The sequence below is a fragment of the Rhinolophus sinicus genome, linkage group LG07, assembly GCF_036562045.2.
Source record: "Rhinolophus sinicus isolate RSC01 linkage group LG07, ASM3656204v1, whole genome shotgun sequence".
NCBI classification, from domain to species: Eukaryota; Metazoa; Chordata; class Mammalia; order Chiroptera; family Rhinolophidae; genus Rhinolophus; species Rhinolophus sinicus.
Window position 1 is genome coordinate 50,174,872 of NC_133757.1, and position 25,896 is coordinate 50,200,767.

The following is a 25,896-nucleotide window of genomic DNA, read 5'->3' on the forward strand; positions in this document are numbered from 1 at the left end:
TCAAAATCCCAATGACATTTTTTGCAGTAATAGAAAACCCATTCGAAAATTCATATGGAAGGAATCTCAAGGGACCCCAAACAGCTAAAACAATTTTGAAAAAAATCTATTCACACTTTCTGATTTTAAAACTTACTACAAAGCCACAGTCATCAAAACAGCGTAGTACTGGCATAAAGACAGCCATATAGACCAACGGAATAGAGAGCCCAGAAATAAACCCTTGCATGTATATTCAAATGATTTTTGACAAACGTGCCAAGATCATTCAATGGGGGGAAAGGACAGTCTTTTCAACAAATGGTGCTGGGAAAATTAGATATCCACATTCAAAAGAATGAAACTGGACCCTTACCTAACACCATATGTAAAAATTAACTCCAAATGATCAAGAACCTAAATATAAGACCTAAAATAATCAAACTCGTAAAAGAAAACAGGACAAAAGTTTCACAACATTGGATTAGGCAATGGTTTCCTACATATGACCCGAAAGGCACAAGCAATACAAGAAAAAAATCAACAAATTGGACTTCATGCAAATTTTATAATTTTGTGCCTCAAAAGACAGTACCAACAGAGTAAAAAGGCAACCCACAGAATGGGAGAGAGTATTTCCAAATTCCAAATCATGTATTTCCTAAGGGATTAATATCCAGAATATGTAGAGAACTATTCAACAACAAAAACAACAACACAACTTAAAAATGGGCAAAGGGACCGGCCCGGTGGCTCAGGCGGTTAGAGCTCCGTGCTCCTAACTCCGAAGGCTGCCGGTTCGATTCCCACATGGGCCAGTGGGCTCTCAACCACAAGGTTGCCAGTTCAATTCCTCAAGTCCTGCAAGGGATGGTGGGCTCTGCCCCCTGCAACTAAGATTGAACACGGCACCTTGAGCTGAGCTGCCTCCCGGATGGCTCAGTTGTTGGTTGGAGCGCGGGCTCTCAACCACAAGGTTGCCAGTTCAATTCCTCGAATCCCGCAAGGGATGGTGGGCAGCGCCCCCTGCAACTAAAATTGAACACGGCACCTTGAGCTGAGCTACCGCTGAGCTCCCAGATGGCTCAGTTGGTTGGAGCCTGTCCTCTCAACCACAAGGTTGCCGGTTTGACTCCCGCAAGGGATGGTGGGCTGTGCCCCCTGCAACTAGCAACGGCAACTGGACCTGGAGCTGAGCTGCGCCCTCCACAACTAAGACTGAAAGAACTACTTGAAGCTGAACAGAACCCTCCACAACTAAGATTGAAAGTACAACAATTTGACCATTGTTCCCCAATAAAGTCCTGTTCCCCTTCCCCAATAAAATCTTTAAAAAAAAAAAAAAAAAATGGGCAAAGAACTTGAACAGACATTTCTCCATACAGATGGCTGCTAAGCACATGAAAATATGTTCAACATCACTGATAATTAGGGAAATGCAAAACTATAATGATACAACACCTTACATCTATTGATAATAGATGGCTATTACCGAGAGAGAGAGAGAGAGAGAGAGAATAACAAGTGTTGGCAAGGATGTAGAGAAATTAGAACCCTTGTGCACTATTAGTGGGAATATAAAATGGTATATCTACTATGGAAAATAGTATGGCAGTTCCTCAAAAAATTAAAAATAGAGTTACCATATGATCCAGCACTTCCCCTTCTGGGTATATACCCAAAGTACAGAAGACAGGGTCTTGAAGAGATATTTGCACACCCATGTTCATAGCAGTATTCACAGTAGTCAAAATGTGGAAGCAACCCTAGTGTCCATTGATGGATGAATGGATAAAAAGCAAAATGTGGTGTACATACATGATGATTATTCAGCCTTAAAAAGGAAATTCTGATATGTGCTGCAACATGGATGACCCTTGAGAACATTATACGAAGTGAAACAAGCTAGTCACAAAAAGATAAATACTGTATGATTCCACATATATCTGTGGAATCATAAATACTGTATGATTCCAGGTACTTAGGATAGTCAAAATCACAGAGACAAAAAGTAGAATGATGGTTGCCAGGGGCTGGGGAAAGGGGGGAATGAGAGTTATTGTTTAATGCGTATAGAATTTCTGTTTCCCAAGATCAGAAGAGCTAGAGAAATGGATGGTGTGATGATTGTACAACAATGTGAATGTAGCTAATACCATTAAACTGCATATTTAAAATTGGTTAAGATGGCAAATTTTGTTATAGGTTTTATGTACAATAAAAAAATTTTTCAGCAAATTATCATGAAATAGTTAGCTGTAACTTAAAAAAAAAAAGTTTTGCCAAAAACAGATCAGGAAACAAGATGTGGCACACTGCAGAAATTTTAAAAACGTGTGTATATCAACAAGTTTTGGTTTTTAAATTACTGAACATATAATAAACTTTGATTATCAATTCCCTTTTAACTTCACATACGAACATTGGGTGTTCTAAAGAAAAACATCTGGAAAAATGATTGTTCTTTTTCATACACGCTAAAATTGCCTACTTCAAGTTCGTGCCTATAATTATAAGCTTTCACAGCTATTAAGTCCTAAAGAAACGGAGGGTTGTTTAGTCCTCAAATGCTGTATAACAAACTAAAGTAAAATATCTTAAAATACAAAAGTCCTTTTTTACATTAACATTGCTTTAATGGACTGAACAGAGAAGCCAGGTGATAGTGTTTATAGACTAGAAGCATTCTTACCTGGAAGATTACCCTTTGAGATGGTATCTGTATCCAAATTGTAGGTGTCCTGAAGACGCAACAGAGCTTTGGCTGCCCCAATCTGATCTTCATCATTAGGGAAGTACTGTCTCTGAATGGTTAGGTTAGAGATAAAGCCTTGAAATAGGGGGGGAAAAAAAGACTCTAGAACCTCATAGACTTCCAATTTCCAATACAGTCTTTACAAAGACTTTTCAAAACTGATTTTATTATAATTTCCACTTTACCATGTTCCACGTGCTCAATGAGAAAAAATTAAATACACTGAATGAGACGACATACCTCCAACTCATCCAATCTTCCCAAACCCTTTCTAATGCTAATCTGAGGTCACTACATAAATTATATCTGTAAGTATTAGTAGATGAACAACAACTAACATAATTGACTTTTTAGTTACACAACATAGCCTCCATTAAGCTTGAAGAATGAACAGATTTATGGATTTGAAAATGACATTCCATGGCAACCAAATATATTAATACTTTCACATAACAGATGGTAATGTATGCTCTTAAAGTTGTTTTCTTCTTCCATGTGCCACACATTATATAAATATGTAATCACATAAAGTTTGGTGGAATTCTTTAAAAGGATGAAGAGTTATTAGTTATATACTTAAGATCAGGTAAGCCAACTTATTAAATATATTTAGATCTGTTTAATTGTTGAATATAGTGTTCATCAGTCAAGATTTGCTCTATACAAAGCAATCTTAATCTACATAGCAAGCTCAATTCTCTTCCTCCCTCCATCCCTCTCTTTTTTTTGCCACCTTCAGTCATTCAACAAATATTTGAGCTTCTACTATATACTAAGCACAATCCCTTTAGTTCCTTAAACTCAGACTTAGTTTTCTGTGTCTGTTACTAAAATATATTAAACGCCTCAATACTCCAACTCCAACTTACTTCAATTAGAAAGATATTCATTATTACTGTTTGCAGCTTCAGTTTTTAATTTATTGTCTACATTAAGTTAAACAATCCTAACTTTAAAAATAGTATGTAGAACACCTCTAACACTTTTCCTTATAGTACACCTCCCGATACATTAAAAATTGATTAGAAGGTACAGTCTATCCATAAATTTTTGAAGTCTGAAAGTAATCCTAAAATGAAAATGACTACCTCCAGAAATGAAACTATATGCCAAATAATCAAATTACTTTTGTATATGTCAAAGCAAACTGCACAGGTGTTAATCACCAATAGAAATCACTTCCCTTTTTTTGACAGTAAGTTTTATTCCTTTGTTTTCAGTTTTTATTTATCTTTTTTTTAATCAAGGAATTCGGGATCTAGAATAAATTAACTATGATCAAACCAAACACACCCCAGCAATAATTCACTTGACATTCGGGGAACTGAATTTATAACTACTTTTAGCATTTCTACAGGTGGTAGCAATATTGCATTACTTTCTTGGCTCCATAGTCTTACCATCTCACTTACCATCTGACATATCCTTAAGGACCAGATTCTCCAACTCACTCCACTCAGTGTTCAGACGTTTCATTAACTTGAAGGCATTTACAGGGTGCCCAACAAATCCTTCTGGATCTTTGGTTGCTGTGCTGGTTAGCCGATCTAACTTTTCTGCCCATCTATACATGTAAGACATATTAATGGAGTACGCATACACTTAATAAGGAAAAACACAATTTAGTGAAACATTTTTTAAAAGACTAGATTAGAGGTTTTTGAGTTAAAACTATATCTAAAAATTCTGTTTAAAAGTAAAATTATGGGCTGGCCCGGTGGCTCAGGCGGTTAGAGCTCCGTGCTCCTAACTCCGAAGGCTGCCGGTTCGATTCCCACATGGGCCAGTGGGCTCTCAACCACAAGGTTGCCAGTTCAATTCCTCGAGTCCCGCAAGGGATGGTGGGCTCTGCCCCCTGCAACTAAAATTGAACACGGCACCTTGAGCTGAGCTGCCGCTGAGCTCCTGGATGGCTCAGTTGGTTGGAGCCTGTCCTCTCAACCACATGGTTGCCGGTTCGACTCCCGCAAGGGATGGTGGGCTGTGCCCCCTGCAACTAGCAACGGCAACTGGACCTGGAGCTGAGCTGCGCCCTCCATAACTAAGACTGGAAGAACAACAACTTGAAGCTGAACAGAACCCCCCACAACTAAGATTGAAAGGACAACAATTTGACCATTGTTCCCCAATAAAGTCCTGTTCCCCTTCCCCAATAAAATCTTTAAAAAAAAAAAAAGTAAAATTATAAAGGTTTTCTAAAAAGCAAATTCTCTTATGCATAAAATAAAGCTTGGTTGAATCAAGACTTTCTGTTTTAGTTTTGTTTCTCCAAAATGGTTACAGCAAATGGAACCCATCTTAGTAAAAGTTGTAATTGGAGCTCTCTAGGAAGAGTCTAAAATTTTATTTCCCCATAGGTCCTTGAAGCCAAATAACTGATTATTGCAAAGTACAAATTAGCCCAATTAAAATTCAGTTACATATTCATTTAAATCAAACTTACACCAAAATTTTACATTTAGTACCTAGAAACTATATTGTAAAACAAAAAATCTGGTATGGAGTCAGGTGGGTACTAGATTTAATGGGGGGATCACTTCATAAGTTAAATAAATTTCTAACCGCTATGCTGTGTAACTGAAACTAATATAATACTGAATATCAACTATATTTGAAAAATAAAAGGATCTGAGGACAGACTCAAAAATAAAGAAATTTATGCCCCCCAATGCAAGACAACTGGACAAATTAAATAATGAGAGCTCAAATGTTATACAAGATTTAATTTTCAATTTTATAATTTCTTTTTGAAATATCTCGACTTGAGAAAAGACTTGACAGAGCTCCTGGTTTTAACTGGACAAATACATATATATTCCACACCAGGATGAAAAGAAGTTGATTTGTGAGGAGGCCTAAAAATTCTGCAGCATCTATATTTGGTGAAAAGAATCATAAATAGACACCATTTAAAAAAAACAAAAACTGAATTCCCAGCTACTCATTAAACAAAAGATATGAAATCTCAGGTCAGGATTAACTATGAATCTGAATCAATTAAAAATAAAGTAACATTTGGGGCCGGCCCGGTGGCTCAGGCGGTTGGAGCTCCATGCTCCTAACTCCGAAGGCTGCCGGTTCGATTCCCACATGTGCCAGTGGGCTTTCAACCACAAGGTTGCCAGTTTGATTCGACTCCCACAAGGGAAGGTGGGCAGCGCCCCCTGCAACTAAGATTGAACACAACACCTTGAGCTGAGTTGCCTCCCGGATGGCTCAGTTGGTTGGAGCACGTCCTCTCAACCACAAGGTTGCCGGTTCGACACCCACAAGGGATGGTGGGCTGGGCCCCCTGCAACTAGCAATGGCAACTTGACCTGGAGCTGAGCTGCGCCCTCCACAACTAAGACTGAAAGGACAACAACTTGAAGCTGAACGGCACCCTCCACAACTAAGATTGAAAGGACAACAACTTGACTTGGAAAAAAGTCCTGGAAGTACACACTGTTCCCCAATAAATTCCTGTTCCCCTTCCCCAATAAAATCTTTAATAAATAAATAAATAAATAAATAAATAAATAAATAAACTGATTACATCAAACTAAAAAGCTTCTGCACAGCAAAAGAAACCATCTACAAAACAAAAAGGCAACCGACCGAATGGGAGAAAGATATTTGCAAACAACACCTCTGATAAGGGATTAATATCCAAAATATATGAAGAACTCATACAACTCAAGGGCAAAAAAAACCAAACAAACCAATTAAAAAATGGGCAGAGGACCTGAACAGACACTTTTCCCAAGAAGACATACAGATGACCAACAGATATATGAAAAGATGCTCAACCTCACTAGCTATAAGGGAAATGCAAATCAATAAGGGAAATGCAAATCAATAAGGAAAATGTAAATCAAAACCACAATGAGCTACCACCTCACACCTGTTAAAATGGCTATTATCAACAGATAGCTTTCACTTCCACTCAATGTTTTAGCTGTAGAAAGAAAACATCCAGGTGCAGTCAGAGTCATAATAAGTAAAACACTTTGCTTACTTTTTTATTTGTTCTAATTTGTCTTCTTCTGCCTTAATATAGTCTTTCAGGGAAGTCACCAGATCTTTCTCTGTATTGATCAAATCAGTCATCTGACCTAAAAGGAAAACATGTTATCAAATACCCATATTCATCACCACAAATATTTTAGAATAATTTAAGAATAATCAATGAGTGGATTTAACTGGCATGAATCTGATATGTTGGAGACAGCATTTCTTTCTCCTTTTCTTTTCACCAGATAAATAAAAATAAAGCCCCAAATTTTTCTAATCATGTGTTCCAATTCTAATTTTCAGCTACTTAATTTTACAAGCTTGGACCATATCAGCTAATTGGATTCTTTTTATTATTTATTATATTTTTATTAAATTTATTGGGGTAACATTGGTTAGTAAAATTATATAGGTTTCAAGTGTACATTTCTATAATACTTCATCTATATATTGCACTGTGTGTTCACCACCCAGAGTCAGTTCTCTTATCACTATATGTTTGACCCCCCGTTTACCCTCATCTAACACCCCTTTTCCCCCCTTATCCTCTGGTAACCACTAAACTGTTGTCTGTGTCTATGAGGTTTTTTTTGTCTTGTTCATTAGTTGCTTTCAGTTTTATATCACACATATGTGTGAAATCATACAGTTTTTTACTTTTTCTGTCTGACTTATTTCGCTTGGCAAATTGTTTTTTCATTTAAAATTAAGACACTACTTTCCAAGGATCAGTATTTCTTCTTCCTTAGTTCCCCTCTCACTGTTTTGTTTCTGAGGATAATTGGAATTAAATTTTTATTCAATAAATGAAAACCATAGTAACAAAAAGTATTCTTCACACAATTGAAGTTCAAATAATCTGTATTTAGTTATTTATAATGGGATGAGAGGACTCATTGTATATCCCAAAATTAGGTGTCATAAATATAACATTTGTGTTTTAGTTGGCTCTACAATTACATAAAAGTAAAGCTGGTCAACAGGATGAAGGAAAACATCTCATTTAAGACAAATGAAACCATGTATATAAGAAAATATAAGAGGATACACATTGAACCGTGACGAGTATTTCTGGAAGAAAGAGGACATGTGGAGGTCTTACATTCTATGTATTTCTGTTTTTTCCCCACTGTGGGGACAGAGCCCCAGAAAGTAGTTTACAGGCTCTCGGCATCACGTGGAAGGGTGCTGGCTCAGGTGGTGGATGGCCGTCGGCTGTGGCCAGTTAGCCGATTGGCCGCTGGTATAACAGCTGCGGCTACGGAGGAGAGCCGAGGACTGCCGAGGACAGCAGAAGAGAGTGGAGGAACAGAGTCGAGGAGAGTGGAGGAGAGTCGTCGGTCGGTTGGCGGAAAGGCTGACTCCGGTGGGCCCAGCCTCCAGTGAGCCCATAGTGGTATGACTCCCCTACCTATGGCTCTGTGGGTGTTCCTTTTTGGCCTCACCATATCCTGTGTTCTTGTGTGGGGAACGGGAGCAGAGACCCCGCAGGCCGCCCCACCTGAAAAATGGCGCAGCGAGCAGGGTCTCCCGCACGACACCCACTTTAATCAATACTTTTAAAAATTTTTAAAGAAATTATGATGTAGAAAAAAATAACATGTTCACAGTAGATTCTTAAATGGAAAAAGCAGGATATGAAATAACATGCAGTATATTGTTTGTGTATCTGTGCATTAAAAAAGACTAAGTATAAGCATTAAATTATTTGCTGGGTGGACCCATTTACAAAAAATTTTCTTTGGTATGCTTTTCTAAATTTTCCTAAGTTTCTAACCTGTAAACGTATTGCTTTCGTAACCGAAAAAAAGTAACTTAAAGAAAAATAAAATTGAATTTTAAAGAGGGCATCTATTAGGGAATACGGCGGATTCGTTTTTTACAGAGTTAAAACACTGAAAAATGGAAATTTTTAAATGCAAAAACAATACAAACCAAAAAAGAGTTAAGACTTACCAATTGAAGTAAAAAAGCCTGGATGGGCCAAAGACTGGGGAAGTAGAATCCCTACAATTAAAACACACCGGATCATCTTGGAAGACTTCATTTTACAGCTTTACACACCTACAAGAGAAATATGGCCATTACAAAAAAAAAAAAAAATTGAAGGTAGGAAAAGTTCCTAACCTATTTTTTTCTTACAAACAAAATGTAAGTCACCCCAAGGTGCCCATGGGACTATTGTTAATTCTTGTAAATTGATTTAGTATTAATAAAAGCTACTATCTTATTTTTCACATAATTAAAGTACTCTAGCTTGATATTTCATGTTTAAAAAAATGTTTATCAACTGATAATTTATGCTTAAAAATTCAACATGAGTTTATTTTCTCAATTATTACTACAATTAGAGTAACCGAATAGCCTGAAAAATTACTTTTCTGTGATCTAGATTTAAACCATCGGTTTCCCATAAAAATATACAAGTTTATTAAAGTAATTTAAATATTACCAAAATACATTCTAAATGTTAGAATATGTTTTAAGAGAAAAAAGGTTTCAGAGCTTTCTGATTAATCCTTTAAATTCCAACTTGCTCCATCTTTTCCCTATATTGCTTTAAATTTTAAAATAAGTTCAATTAAAGTTGTAGATTTGGGGGTGATGTAAATGTTCTAAAATTGACTGTGGCGATTGATAGTTAAAGAACACTGTGAAACTACTAAAAACTATTGAATCATGAACATTAAATGGGTGAATTGTATGGTATATGAATTATATCTCAATAAAGCTGTTCTTTTTAAAAAAGTTGTATAGAATCCAAAAAGAATAAACAGCCCTGTCAATTTAAGCTTGTAACTTTACTTAACGGACCTAGTGTGGAGTTGCTTTCTCTTATCTACTGTGTTCTATGTAAAAAAAAAAAATCCTTAGCTTAGTACATAGCTGTGGTATTTTTTTTTTTTTTTAAACCTGGCAGCAAAGCCCTTCTGCTTTTATTTTTGTCCCCGGGAGCATTGTCTTTTCGGGAATGGATTCTTCATGGCAGATGCAGATATCAAACAGCAGAAAGATTTACCCGGCTTTGCCACATGAGCATTCTTCCCTTGCTCCTTTCTCCATCACACACATGCACTTTAAGTCCTTCTTATTCCCTTACAGGAGAAAAAGTTACCGTGAAAGTACCATTTGCCCCAGTAACATGCCCCCTCTGGTTACTCTGACTTGTCACCCTACTTATTCCTCATTGTGCAGGCACGTCTGACTCTTCCCCAGTGACTTCACCTAAATGAGCAGGTCCAAGTCCACATTGAAAAGCTCCCTATTCTGCAAAAAAATAAAATAAAAAATAGCCCCACTTTCCTAACTTGAATCTCAGTAAAAATAGCTCGCCATAGAAACGAACATTCTGGAAGTACTCATAAGTCTCCTCCCTCAAGCTTGCTGTAAGCTTCCAGATACTTCCAGAACCACACAGTAGTAAAACACACTGCTCTCTTGGCTGCTTTACAGTAACTCTTTGGGAAGGCTTCTAGAATGTAGCAGATGCAGACACTTCCTCTCCTGGGCTCCTGCCAAAGCACAAGGCTTTTTCAAAATCCTGGACTCTCTGAATAGTCTAGAATCTTCTCACTGTTTAAATGGGTTTCTGCCATAATTTTCTTCATGACTAAATTTTATTTCCAGAAAATAAAAATGCTTCTGCTGTACTAACAGGAAGCTAATCAGAAATGTTGTCTAAATGTTTAGCTCTGATGAGAAAGTTTAGATTTGTCAGATAAGAGGTTATCACTTTTTTCATTGCTAAATATGTTGTTACTAAAGTTTCTTTGTCATCTTTCATCATCCTTAAACCTCACAATGAAGCAAGAACCATTAGCCTAAAGAAATTACTTGAAAATTGCATTTTAAGAATGAAAGAGCTGAATATATGGTGATGGAAGGAGAACTGACTCTGGGTGATGAACACACAATGGGATTTATAGATGATGTAATACAGAATTGTACACCTGAAATCTATGTAATTTTACTAACAATTGTCACCCCAATAAATTTAATTTAAAAAAAAAGAAAAGAAAAGAAAAAAAAAAAATGAAAGAGCTTATATAAAAAAGCATTAATCACCTGAAGAATAAATATACCTTTATCTTACATCATGCTGCAAAATAAATTCTAGGTGGATTAAAGAGTTATAATCAACAAAAAAATAACAGCAAAAGAAAAGTTATTGGATCTCTCAAATAGAAAATTATAAGCTTAAAAATGATGAAGCAACCTATTGAAAGCCAGATGGAATTTAAATACACAAAATAATATAGGTTTATATATATTTTTGAAAACTATAAACTATGAACCAGGAAGCTAAAGAAAATAAAGCTCATTTAAGGAACTCATACAAATCAATAAGAAAACCACTAAGACGTTAATAGATAAGTGGATGAAGACCAGAAGAACACAGAAAGTCACAAAAAAGGGACTATAAATGGATAACTAAACAAAAAGAGCTCATTTATTAGTAATCAAGGACACAAAAAAACTGAAATAAGATAGCTTACTCTGTGCCCATCAAATGAACAATAAAACAAATTAACAATTTTGATGATGCTCTATGTCAAGAAACTTAAAATGAACATATCCTTTAACTTGTGAATTTAAATGAAAAAAACAAGATTTGAAAATTAACATCAACTCTCATTCTTTCTTGGTGGGAATGCAAAATGGTACAGCTACTTTGGAAAACAGTTGGGTGGTATCTTAAAAAATTAAACATACTTTTACCATACAATCCAGCAATCACGCTCCTTCGTATTTACCCATAGGAGCTGAAAACTTACGTCCACACAAAAACCTATATGCAGAAGTTTATAGCAGCTTTATTCATAATGGCCAAAACTTGGAGGCAGCCAAGATGTCTTTCAGGAGGTGAATAAACTGGGGTACACCTAGAAATCATTCAATGCTAAAAAGAAATGAGCTGTCAAGCCATGAAAAGACATGGAGGAACCTTAAATCCATATTATTTGGTGAAAGAAGCCAATCTAAACAAGCTGTATACTGTATGATTCCAAGAATATGACATTCTGGAAAGGGCAAAACTATGAAGACAGTAAAAAAAATCAGTGTGCTGGGTTGAATAGATGGAGCAGAGAGGATTTTTAGGGCCGTGAAAATACTCTGTATGATATCATAACGATAAATACATGTCATTATACATTTGTCCAAACCCATAGACCTAGAGTGAACCGGTAATGTAAACTATGGACTTTGGACAATTATGGTGTTAATGCAGATTCATCAATTGTAACAAATGTCCCACTCTGGTGGGAATGTAGGTAACGGGGGAGGCTGTGCACATGTGGGGGGCAGGGGGGGTGCATGGGAAATCTCTGTACTATCCTCAATTTTTCTGTGAACCTAAAACTACCCAAAGAAAAATAGTCTTTAAAAAAATTACTGAATAAGATTAAGTTTCCACTACTCTGACAGAAAGCTATAAATATTGACTAAAACAAATTTTAAATATTAACATAATATGATTACAACTATGCAAGAAAATATGCAGAGGAAATTCACCAAAATGAAGTTGTCTCTGGACAGCACAACACTAGGTGATTTTTTTCTATTTCTCTGTATTTTCCAGTTTCCCAAGGTATATTGACTTTTATAGTGACAAAAAATTAACTCCACAAAATAATAAACCTAAAACATCAACTCCCATATTATGGCACCCTAAGCCTTTAATGAAGTGGTTATCTACTCTCTAACACAAAAAAGTAGCTAAAAATACTATACACGTTTGAACATGTTCCATTTTCTACCTCTATAAGCCTCCAGCTTTCTCTCTCTGCTTCAAAGGCAGTTATGCTTATTTGAAAGCAACGCCAGAACAGCACACTTTTCTATTTTCCTTCCTCCCAGAGACACATGACCCAGGCTAAGCCAGTCACTGACCTTCATTCCCATGAACATAACACTTGAGGGGTGGGACTTGGGCAATCATAAAAAGCAGCTCTTACTACAGTTGCTAAGCTCAGAGAATATGAATTTGGAACTGCTTGTGACCATCTTTTCCACTTGTCAAGGATACATCGGAACCCAATCTATAAACAGGAAAAAGTCATGCCGAGACAAGCAGTTCCAAGCTCTTCAGTCCTGATTCTTCCAATTACTGCTTTGAATCTGTGAGCTACCCCAATCATCTTCCAACACAGCTAAGCAAGCCTGTAAATTCCCTTTTTCTTAAGCTAGTTCAGGTTGGATTTCTGTCACTTACAACAGAAAGTTCAGATCCACACAGCATTACTCCAAACGATCATGCCAACCTAAGCTGGTTAATAAAGATGGCCCTGTGTACAGCGGTTCGCAAACTGTAGCTATATCGGAATCACCTAAAGGTCTGATGTACCTAGATAATTTACCCAAGTTCTCAGGTGATGATGCAATGGTCTGGGGAATTAAACTGTGAGAACCACTGGATACAAACATCCCTTAAACTCATAGGTGCTCTCTGCTTTTACAATAGATTTAACTTTAACTTATTTTTTGAAAAATGTCATTGAATTTCTAATTACTCTCAGGAATGGTTCCTCTAATCTGTTTTAATACTACCTCATCCACATGCTTTCAGAAACCTTAAGTGATATGTGTGACATGACATAAGAGGCAAGTATTATCTTTATCAATCACAGGTTTTTAAAACATAATGGTTTCCTTACTAATGAAGTCTCACTTCCACTTATTTCCACCTTCATTTGGTTAGCAGCTTGCAAAGCAACTCATATTTATAAGCATCTAGAGTCAAGCATCCCAAAGATATTAGGATTTTATCAAAAATAGTAAGATACAAATGTGTTCTATTCTAAATCCTCAAGCAAGCTTGAAATAGAATTTAAATGGGTTTAAGAGAATGCAATCTCCTTTAAAAGAAAGGTAAATCTCAGACAGCTCCCTGAGAAGACTTGAGAGAGAGAGAGGAGAAAGAAGAGGAAAGAAAAGAAAGCCAAAGCAGAGCAAAAGATACAAAGATAAATTTATATTAGAATAAAATTTAGTGATGACCAATATGGATAAATTACTGATAATATTTGCTTCTTGGTTAGATAGTAGGCTCATGAGTGTTTATTATCTAATTTTTATAACATACATGTATATTACATATAATGTTTGATATACATGAATATATTTTAAAAACTGTAAGAAAACAAAAACAGTATGGAAGAAATCTTCCTGGGAAACATATTCTCAGGTAGGCCTGGATAAAAATAAATTGCAAAGTGTATTATTTATCCAAAATTTTCCTACAGTCCTTCTTCCAGGAAAGTCCAGTCTCATACACTTACAGGTCAATAAAACCTGGGAACAGATTTTAAAACAGTTCTACTACATTGTAAATATTTACAACTTTGAGTTATCAGAATTCATTGAATTTTATGTACAAGTTTTTCAATGAATTACTAGAACAGGGCATCTAGCAAAAATAATCTATTAGCCTTTCAGTCTAACATTTTTCTTCCAAGAAAAAAAATTGCAACATCTTCAAAAGTTTGTCTTTCCCGGGGCAGCAGGTTAGAGCGCTGTTTAGAGCGTAGCGCTCTTAACAAGGTTGCCGGTTCAATCCCCGCATGGGCCACTGTGAGCTGCACCCTCCACAACTAGATTGAAACAACTGCTTGACTTGGAGCTGATGGGTCCTGGAAAAAACACATTAAAGTAAATTAAAAAGTTAACCAAAAAAAAAAAAAAGCTGTGGCTCTCTTCTGAAAGTATAAAATAGATTAAGTTGATTAAATTGTTTTTTAAAAAAAGTTTGTCTTTCCCAAACAAAACATTCAAAAATTAATAAGGGAGACTAAAGAATGCTTGATATTCTAATCTAAACTTTCTCTGACACTAAAAATTTTCCACAGGACTCCTTCTAACAGTCTCTCCAGGCCTTCCACAACTGTTCCAAAATTTCTTTTAGAGGGCTCCAGCTTTAAGTTTATTTTTCCTCATACAAATCCTATATTCAACTGTTGGCCTTCCTGACATCTGTGTTAGACTAATCTTTCTGACAATTTTTATGGTCATTACAGAAGACCAACACTAATTCAGGCCAATACAATGTGGTATATATCAAGACTTGGCATGTCTCCTGCCTATCAGCAGATGGATTTTCCAAGACCACTAAGAGTGATTGCTAATAGAACTAGTTACATTTCTGCTCTTCCTTATAATCCCTCAGCAAATTGCCATTTGTTTTAACTTAATTCCATGAATTCCAGTCATACTTCTGCTCCCAGAGAGAGTGAGCCACCTCTCTAGTACTTACAATCTGCTGGCCAAGGGCTTTAATGGTATGACCAACTTTTCGATCAAAAACTCAGGAATCATGCTAGCCTCTCTGCCACAGCTTTCTGTACTCAAGCAGTGAACCCAGCCATTGGCATCATTCCAACTGAACAGCATTTCAAGATTTGGTTGGAAAGAAGCTCTAACTCAAGACATTGCCCTTAACGGACAGCGCTACACAGCTGTCTTGTGGAGGTTCTTCCAAAGTTCAAATTCAAAATCTTCCCTGTCAGAAAACAAGCTGAAAATAAGATCATTTAGAAAACACACACCTCTGTCTTTACCCACATGGCATTTCTCCCACCCCCTCTCTCTTTCTTCTGAAAACTTCCCCCTTCTACCTTTTTCACTGTCACTGTCTACCTTCAATTCATCCCCACAGTTTCAACAGTCACGTTATATAGCATATTTCTCCCTAGCCAAATGGCGATTCAGTTCTTTACTGGAAATTTTGAAAATGAAAACTGAAAAGAAATGGCAGGTACTCTCTGACTGCCTGAACTATTATAAATAAAGATCAGGAGAAGTTAGGGACCAAGTTTTGACATATTGGTCAAAAAAGTAAATGAAGCCTATCTGGAATGACTAAAAAATTGAAGCAGATAGGCAGAGAGGAACACAGACCAGAGATTTAAGAAAACACTTTGATGTTCCAGTTATTCTTGAAGTCTAATCACACTTCTGACCTCAGCTGTTAACTCCCGATCCCCACAATACTTAAATAAATCCCACTATGTGCCAGTATGAGTTAGGTTTCTGTTCAACCCAGAGTCCTACTTCATATAGTTTCTCTCATCAACTCTGTAGTTAATATTTATGTAGGCAAAATAAAAATTGTAAAGAATTCTCATGTATTTATTCCTCTCCCCTATCACCAAAAAACAATTTTTCAATGGAATTGCAATTTTTTCTGCTTAATTCTTAGAGCCAATAACTGCTTCTTCTATATCACAGATACAGAGTTTAAGAATAAATGTGATTTTAATCCATTTTTTTAAAGATTTAAATTGGAGTTTGGATTCACAGTTGAAGTCAAACTCAATGTCTGAAGTTTCTGTTTCAACTAAGAAAGTGAAGTTCCCCTAAACCAGAACAGTTGACAAATAAATGTAGGCTGATGGGGAAGGTTTGAGAAAGAAATTAATCGTATTTATTATTAAAATGGTGCCATTCTTCACTGATTTTTAAACTGCATAATGTACCTCTCAACTATTTCAAACACTTTAATTACAAATGCATACATTTCCCAATGTAAGAAAAAAGGTCAAAATTATTGTTCCCAGGATATAGAACACAAAAGTTTACCATAAGTGATATTAAGAGCCCCCGAATTAGAAAGACTCATACAGAATGTCCACCTTTATTTGATGGTTCCTCTAAGGGGAAGCATAATAAGTAAAATGGTATCAAAATAGGAGGCCAAATCTGACCACTAGAGCAAGTAATAAAAAAACAGCAGTGCTTTAGATGAAAGTCCCTAGGAAGATACTGGGCACATATAAGACACTTAAGAAATGTTACTTGTAGATGTGGGGCAAGGACTCAGGAATAGCTGGATTTGTTGCCAAGGGTGTCTCAAGGGACACTGGAACCGAAAAGACTGGAAGAATTGTGGGAAGCCCAGGCAATCTCAAACCTAGGCTAAGACAGTGAGAAGAAACAAACAGCCCAGTCTGTTAGCAGACAGATGCAGACGCTTTACAGTTTAGGAATTTGAGTGGGAGAAGAGAGTGGACAGAGGCAGTGGAAGGGAAGAAGGAAAAGAAGTAAACATTAAATTATACATACTTTCCCTGGTGCTTATAAATGCTGGTATTTCCAAATATTAACATAGTCTATATTTTTCTAAGATGGAATTTGCAGTATCTTCTCCTGGTTGTATAAACTGGTTATATTAATGAAACTCTGATTTCATAACATGGTTAGAGTATTTTTAAAAAAGCAGTAATATAAAAAGCAGCAATCCTTTAGAGATTTAAACTCTTAAAACTAGGTTTGTCTTCTAATTTGGAGAGTGCTAAATATACATGTGGGGGAGTTTTAAAGCCTAATTTCTAACTTTAAAGAACATATTTAGATATACATACATAAAAACTTTAAAACTTTATACAGTAGTTAAAAGAACTCAAAAAATATTAACAATGTCTGAGAAGGGGTTCACAGTCAATCCTCTTCACTCAACTTCTGCATTTTCTTTAATAAATGTACTTTAAAAGAATATTTCTATAAGCAAACAAAGGAGCCAAAAAACAAAGTCCAAGTACACTAAAGTGAAGATACAAATTTAAATCATGGACAGAGTTAGCAAAATCAAATGATCAACTCCACAGCTCTACTAGCTGGCATAATATAATACCACCATCAATCCCTTTTGCTCCAAAACAAATTTCATCTGTTTTTTATTTACATAAAAGTTCTGATAAGACAACTTTAGTGTCTTCACCACCCTAAGGATATGAGTGAAAAGTAAAACTTTTTACAATATACATATACATTTTAGATTTTTTAAGCTTAAGTAAGGAATATGAAGTGAAGGTAAACTGTTCTAAAAGCAATTTTCAATAAAACCTCACTAAAGACTGTATTTTAAAATCAAATTATACTACTTAAAAAATAATTATTTGGAAAAAAACGGCATTCCCTTTAGGAAAGGATCACTTTATACAAACAATAACCAATCACAGGAAGCAATAAAAAATTATCACATTTGCAATAACAACAAATACATTAATTACCTGGGAAGAAACTTAAGAAAATTTTAAATTGAGCCTAAAATGTTTAACTCAAAGTGGATCAATGACTATTTTGAAGTTTAAAACTATATACTTCTTAGCGGAAAAAATTGGTGTAAATTTTCATAACCTTCAGTAGGCAATTAGACATAATATCTGGTCAAGTTTCTTAGATATGACACCTAAAGCACAAGCAGACAAAGGAAAAATGGATAAATTGGACTTTATCAAAATTTAAAACTTTTGTCCTTCAAGGAAGTGAAAAGACAGCCCACAGGATGGGGAAAAAAACTGCAAATCATATTTCTAATAAAAGTTTAGGACCTGGAATATATACAGAACTCTTAGAACTCAACAATAAAAATAATAGAAATAATCCATTTTTTAAATGGGAAAAGGATTTGAAGAGACATTTCTCCAAAGAAGATATACAAATATCCAGTAAGCACATGAAAAAACATTCAAAATCATTAGTCATTATGGAAATGCAAATCAATACAATGAGATACCATTTCACAGCCCCTTTAGCTATAGTAAAATAATAATGGTAATAATAATAATAGTGTTGGTCAGGGTGGAGAAACTGGAATACTTACACATTGTTGGTAGGAATGTGAAATGATATAGCTACTTTGGAAAACAGTTTTTCAGTTCCTCAGAAAAGTTAAACATAGAGTTACCATATGACCCAACAATATACTCCTAGGTCTATATCCAAATATCTAACTATTACATTGTTTTGTACATCTGAAACTTAAACAACAACAAAAAAATGAAAACCCATGTCCACACAAATATTTGTACATGAATGTTCATAGCAGCATTATTCACAATAGCCAAGAAGGTGGAAACAACCCAAATGTCCATGGATGAATGGATAAACAAAATATGGTATATCCATACAACACAATATTATTCAGCCATAAAAAACATGAAGTACTGACACATGCTACAACATAAATGAACGCTGAAAACATTGTGCTAAGTGAAAAAAATCCACAAAAACAGAAAAGTAGATTAGTGGCTGCCTAGGACTGGGAAGGAAGACAGGAGTGATTGCTAAGGGATCTGAACTGATAAAAATGTTCTAAAATTGATTGTTGTGATGGTTGCACAACTCTGCATATATTAAAAGCCACTGAATTTGTACACTTTAACAGGTCAATTGTATGATATGTGACTTACATCTCAATAAAGCTGTTTCAAAAAAGAAATCAACATAAATTTTCATTTCACTGCGTAAATACCTAGGAGTAATGGAATGCTGGGTTGTATGATAAGTATATGTTCACCTTTATAAATAACTGCCAAATGTTTTTTCTCAAGTCACTACAGCACTTGCATTGCCATAAACAATGGAAGAAAGCTTCCAATTGTTCCACACTTCATTAGCATTTTGTATTGTCAATTTTCCTTTTTTTCCTTCATCTTTCATAATCTATTAATTTTATCACTAAGTATATAGTGATATCTCGTGGTTTTAATTTGCAATTCCACAATTACCAATGATGTTTAATATCTTTGGGTGTGTTTATTTGTCCATATACCTTCTTTGGTAAAGTTTCTACTTAAATCTTTTGCAAATTTTTAACTAGGTTGTTTGTCTACTTATAACTGAATTTTGTGAGTTCTTTATATATTCTGGATACAAGTCCTTTGTCAGATATGTGATAGAGTATTTACTCCCAGTCTGTGGCTTCTCTTTTCATTCTCATTGTTTCCAAAAACAGAAGTTCTTAATTTTGATGAAGTGAATTTATCAACTTGTTCGTTTATAGATCATGCTTTTGGGGTCCTATCTAAGAAAGTTTTGCCTGACCCAACCAAGGTCAAAGAAATTTTGTCATATTTTCTTCCAGATATTTCATAGCTTCAGGTCTTACCTCAAGGTCTACGAACCATTTTGAACTAGTTTTGGCATAAAGTGTGAGGTATTTTTTGCATTGAGCCTGTAATAAACAAAAAGATTCTATTTTGATGTTTGGGTGCTAACTTTTCCGAAGCGCTGCTTCCCTCCCTCTTTGCCCCACATCTGATTAAAGCAGTAAGAAAGCCCAGCCATTCACTCCCTTGGTGATGGTGGGAAGTTAAAACCATGTAAATCTCACATATGGGAACTATCACACACGTCCCTCCTTGTAGCCACAATGAAAACTAAAACCAACCACCCTGCTTCACTCTTGCTTCATTCTGGACTAAACCTAAGCCCTTGTCCTTGAGGAATCCTTTTGCAGTTCAGTGTGAGTAAACTTCATTTCATATTTCATATCCACTGGTGCCCAATAAATTCCTAGGCTGGAGCTCTCCAGTGTCCAACAAGGGATACTAGGTGCCCAAATAAAACAGAGATGTTTTGGATATGAATATCCAAATATTCCAGACTATCCTTTCTCTACTGAACTGCCTTTATACCTTTGTCAAAAACAAATTGTTCATCCTCTACTTTGGTCCATTGATCTGTACGTCTATCTTTTCTCCACTACCACACTGTCTTGTGCATTGCAGCTATATAGCAAGTGAAAAATCAGGCAGTGTGAGTTTTCCAACTTTGTTCTTCTTTTTCAAAATTGTTTTGCCTTTTCTAGTTCCTTTTTTTATATCAATTTCAGATTCAGCGCGCCTTTTCTAGTTCCTTCTTTTATATCAATTTTAGATTCAACTGGGATTTGGACTGGAATTGTATTGAATCTATAGATGAGCTGGGGAAGAATGGATATTTTAACAATATTAAGTCTTCCAATCCAGGAATATGATACATCTCTCCATTTTTGGAGGTCTTCTTTGGTTGCATTCATCGGTGTTTTATAATGTTCAGTATATAAATCTTGGACATATATTGTAAAGTTAATACTTAAGTATTTCAAGGGTTTTGGTGCTATTGAGATGATACTTTAAATTTTTAATTTCCAATTATTCATTGCTAGTATAAAGAAATACGATCATTGTATATTGATTCCTTCAACCTAGCTAAATTCACCTATTAGATCTAGAGCTTTTTTGAACAATCTTTTGAATTTTATACACAGACATACTGTCCACGAATAGATAGTTCCTGCTCTTTGAAAAAAATGAAGACAAGCCACAGACTAGGAAAAAAATATTTCCCTATCACATATGATGTAGCTATTCTTCTAGATATTTATGCAAGAGAAAAGAAAGTATATATCCCTCCAAAGACTTATACATGAGTGCTCATAGCAACTTTACTAACAGCTAAAAGCTGGAAACAACCCAAATGTCCATCATCTGGTAAATGGACAAAAAATAATTGTGGTATATCTATACAGTGTAATACTACTCAGCAATAAAAAGGAACACATAACAAATGGGTGAATTTCAAAATAATTATGCTGAGTATAAGAAGCCAGAATCCCTCCACCCCACAAAAAGAGAATACTGTATGATTTCATTTGTAGAAAACTCTAGAAAATACAAACTAATCTTAAGTGTAAAAAAAAAAAAATCAATGATGAGAAAAAATGCAGGAGGGAGGGATTACAGAATCATGAGGAAATTCTTGCGGATCACATGACGGGCATGTTCCCTATCTTGCGTGTGTTGACAATTTTGTGGGTATATACTTTTGTCAAAACATCAATTGTACACCGTAAATATGTGCAATTAATTGTCATTATACCTCAATAAAGTTATTAAAATATATCAATTACTTTATTAATAATCATAAGTATGTCATACATTGGTTTTTTATTTACTTATAAAACATATCACTTGGTAGCTATGATCACTGTTCACTGTTTTCAAATAACATCACTATTTAAAATTTGTTATTCAAACATTGTAAATTGAGATCTATTCTCAAAAATATCTTTAGGTTAAAAGATTGGTAAATTTGAGCATGTAAATTTGAGAATGTCTTTATGTAACTTATGAATATGATATACCTGGGTATAAAAAAGGGAGATTATTGGAACAAGGAGGCAAAACTAAAGGCCCTATGTACACAGTAATTCATGCGCTGAGGTACTAAATTCAACAACTAGGTTTTAGAAACACTGAAATAAACACTTACTGAGCATTTTTTGAAGGAATTAGATATGCAAATCCAGTTAACAATTAGAACGGAAGACAAGTCTTGAGCCTACTTAAAATCAGTTAACCAATATTTAGTAAGTGCTCTCAAATAAAATAATTAAACATAAAATAATGTAACTATGTTATTTCAAAAATGAAATTATGATTCTTCCAGCACAATGTCCAGTACATAATAACAGATGCTTAATAAATACTCAATGATCACAAGGAGAACACCTTCAGTTATTTAGGCCTTTGTTAATTTCTCTCCTCAAGGGTTGGTAGTTTTACTGTAAAAGGTAATGCAATTTTGTTTGGTCAAATTTATCCCTAAGGACTGCAAAATTTTTGATGCTGTAGTACTGTTTTGTAAACTTCAATTTGCAATTTTCCATTGCTAGTATGTAAAATATAATTTATTTCTGTCTTTGATCTTGTATCCTGCAACCTTGCTAAACTCACTTATTCTAGCAGCTTACTTTTGTAGATTATATGAATTTTTATATAGATGATTATGTCCCAAAGACACTTTATAAAATAAACCTCTTGCTTTAAAAAACAGAAAAAGAACACCTTTACCCTAGTCTCCCTCTTCTCTTTCTAATCTTTAATTCCTTCTTTTTTCCTAATGCCAGATCCAAAGTCATCAAGCTGAAGAGAACATATGCAAAATAAAGGTACATATACTAGAATAGGGGAAAATGAATTCATGGTTGCAGAGGATGTGAATCTAGATACAGGTTTTCATTGAGCACTTATTTACTCAGATTTAATATCAAGTAAAATGTTAGTAACGTGCTTGTGTACCATGTAACTTTCATGTCCGATTTCTCCTCTGAAACATTTCTTATCAGTCTTTTGATTCTCCCATAGTCTACTGGGCACATTATAAATGCTTCTAAAATTTAATTGAGTGGAATGAGTAAGTTAATTACTACCAACCAGGAACCCTATTTCATTTCGACTCTAGATGTTGAAAACATGTCTACTACATTGTTAATATGCTATTAAATTGATTTTTTCCTTCCATTACTTCAGAGTCAGTCTGACCAATCATCAAGGACGAAATATAAATCAGAAAACAGACAACCTGGGTCCAAGTCCTAATTCTGCCACCTGCTGTATTCTCTGGCAAATTACTTGCCTTCTCTGAGCCCCAACCTATTAACTCTACATTTGTAAGATAGGAATGATACAAAACTACCTCACAAAGTTATTTTAAGGATCGAATTATATAATATATAAAGCAACACTTTTTAAATTATAAAGGAGTTATCAAGTATATTAAAATATCTTTTTAGAGCCCAGTCCAATCCCCCTAGAAAATTCTTTTAGGGGGAAGAAAAAATTACTGATATAAGATTTTATTGCCATGTATTTCTTCTCCTAAAACAAAATGCAGATAGAAAACTGGTCCAAGTTTACTGTAGCTGTACAGGTGGACAAAATAAACCACTAAATTACAGCCTTCTCTTTGCACTACTTATAATGAAGAAGCAGCTCAAATGTCCAACAAGAGAGAAAGACTGAGTACATCAATTTCATATGTTATATTACTATTTAAATTACAAATATGTAAACCACCAAAACATGGACACATTTATGAGACACTAAGCAGGAAGAGAAAGAAGTGTAAAATAGTACTCTTTCACTGATGACAACTACGTTAGAAGCATGAATCTCTCTCTATGTACTTGTATTTCTTGCCAGTGCCCAACCAAATACACTAATAGCCATACTGATGGTTCACAGCATATCAGGAAAAGGAGTGTTTCTCATTATATTAAGTTCAAAAACCGCTAGAGTAACCTTAATAAAGTCTTTGAGTGAGTTTCACTGGTTTTTATTAAGGCACAATATTTGGCCAGTGGAAAACTAATGAGAGGATAGTTTCAAATTATACAAATAAATTTCACTGAGTAGAAACTGAAATAAAGCTTTAACTAGTTTTACAAATATACATACACACATCATTTGGCTTGTCTCATAGATTCATACACACATATACACACACCCCATTATGACTTAATTATAAGATTCAAGATTTCACTATAAGAAGAGCAATAAAGCTCAATACCGAGGGCCTGTGCAATTTATTTTTGTTTATCTTCAAGCATTTTCCACTTTCAGTGTAGAACCAAAGACATGTTATAATATAGGTGACGGCCAAGGTGAGGGGGAGAAGGCCAATATGACATATGACTGTGTAGACAATTCAGCAATACAACAGTTCTCCTTCCAACCTATTAACTTTTGTTAAAATCCTTTTAGCAAAGTTTATTAGGATCATCTGTACACTCAAGTTCAGTCAGACTTACAAGCCCAACTCAATTTTCAGAAATATTCAAGAAATACTGCCTCAAGATAGATAGATACCTAGCTATCCTTAAAGATTAACTTCGTATCTCTTTTTTTTTTTAGTTCTTATAATAAAGTTTATAGATGTGCTTAGAGGGACGGGGAGAGTATCTGTAAATGGTACACAGAATTCCTTGCAGATGTGTGTATGTACTTACATTTTCTGACCCAGGTTGTACACCTATCAGATTCTCAATGGATTTCATGACCTCAAAAGAGGTTGAGAACTGCTTCTTTTTTTTCAGAGTAGACTCTTCAAATCTAACAGCAGTAATTATATCCCAGTTAATTATTAATTGCTAAGTAAAACAAGGCTTTCCACACACAGAAAGGAAGGCTCACAAGCTTCATGGCTGCATCCCTGGAATAACTTTTGCTGCAACCCTGGAATAAAAGCAGGAGTTTGAACTTAACTGCCCTATGAAAGATACTGCTTGTCAGCATACAACCCACTCTACAGGATTAGAAAAGGTTAACCCTCCTTAGAAAAGATTAACATCTCCTTACTAAAAAGCCAAAACTCACCTGCAACAACCGAGACTACTTAGTGATAGAAGCTTTCTTTTTTCAATAGCCTTTTGCACTGTCTAAATTTTTCTGCAATAATTAAAAGTTGTAAACAATTTTTTCACCTATTTTACTACCTTAGTTACCAACACACAAAATGGCCAACGTAATTATCTGCTTACCAAAGCCCTGGCTTTCAGTACTTCAAAATAAAACTCATTTTAAGATGTCAAAGGAAACAGTATTATCCATATACTAAAAGACAAAGTAGTCTTTTTCCTAGTTAGTCTGTGTTAAATCTATAAGAAGCATTTGCCATCAGCAATCTAAAATAAGCAGGACTTAAGGCATGATGTTCCAAAATAAAATATGACATAATTTTTAAAGGTAAGTGATAAAACCTATGCGTCCCACAACAAAAGGCAAAATTTGAAGCTAATATTTAAGATTCTGAAATTAAACTCACAGGCTAAAAGCAAAGTTAAAAGAAAAAAAAGTCACGGAATGTCTATTTAAATTTCAAATCAAAGCCAAACGTATTTATGGTTGTTCACTTTCAGATCCTTGGGTATTTTCTGCTTAAGGTATCCATTTTCTCCATAGAAACTAGATCAGAAAAATCCCTTTGAAATGCTTTATAAATTAAATTCCAGTGTTCCTGCTATGCGGACTGAATATTTCCTTTGATTATTTTAGGAAAAGACTAGCCTCATTCATAAGCTACGTCTAAACCTAAAAGGGGAAATACGTTTCTGCCCAGAACCTTTCAAAAAAAAAAAAAATTGAGCAAAAAAGTTGATGAAAGAACAGTGCTGCCACGTCTTTTCCCCTCCCCCACTCACGTAGTGGCTACTTCATCCCTTTAGAGTGCATTCCAAGGGAAAGTCCAAGAGCCACGGCTCTCGAGAAACCAGAAAGTTAAATTGAAATTGACAAGCCTCTTTGGCCTTTCAGATCAATTCCTAAAAGGAGATCTAGCTTCTTTTCCATCCCTTCCTTAAAGCAAACAGTGCAAAACTTTCAAGAGTCTTCTCCACTCTCTCTGGAACGCATATGTTTAGTGAATTGTATTTAATACACTCAATTATCTAGAAAAATCGTCTCATATTTATGGCACCATTCTTCTTTCCCCTTAAAACCCAGCTCTGGGGACCATTCATGTACTCCAACTCAAAATTCTCACACAACCATGGAATTCGTTTTACTGATGGAGACTTTAAAAGCAGCAAACTCTGCTGAGAGAAAGAGAGGAGAGGGAGAAGCTCATGT

At 35.1% G+C, this 25,896-nt stretch overlaps 1 protein-coding gene across 4 annotated transcripts in view; it reads right to left on the bottom strand.

The window, feature by feature from the left end:
- Nucleotides 1-25,896, bottom strand: part of P4HA1 (prolyl 4-hydroxylase subunit alpha 1) — a 74,693-nt gene that overhangs the window by 47,931 nt on the left and 866 nt on the right. For 3 of the 4 annotated variants that reach the window (XM_019745966.2, XM_019745965.2, XM_019745961.2), the window contains 4 exons: nt 8,684-8,791; nt 6,732-6,828; nt 4,147-4,298; nt 2,672-2,809 (listed from right to left, as the gene is read on the bottom strand). In XM_019745966.2, coding sequence (XP_019601525.1) covers nt 2,672-2,809; nt 4,147-4,298; nt 6,732-6,828; nt 8,684-8,774 — 478 coding nt within the window. In that variant the 5' untranslated portion in view covers nt 8,775-8,791. Of the gene's footprint in view, nt 1-2,671; nt 2,810-4,146; nt 4,299-6,731; nt 6,829-8,683; nt 8,792-24,278; nt 24,402-25,896 lie in introns of those variants that run through there. The other variant, XM_019745963.2, reaches the window with a different exon arrangement.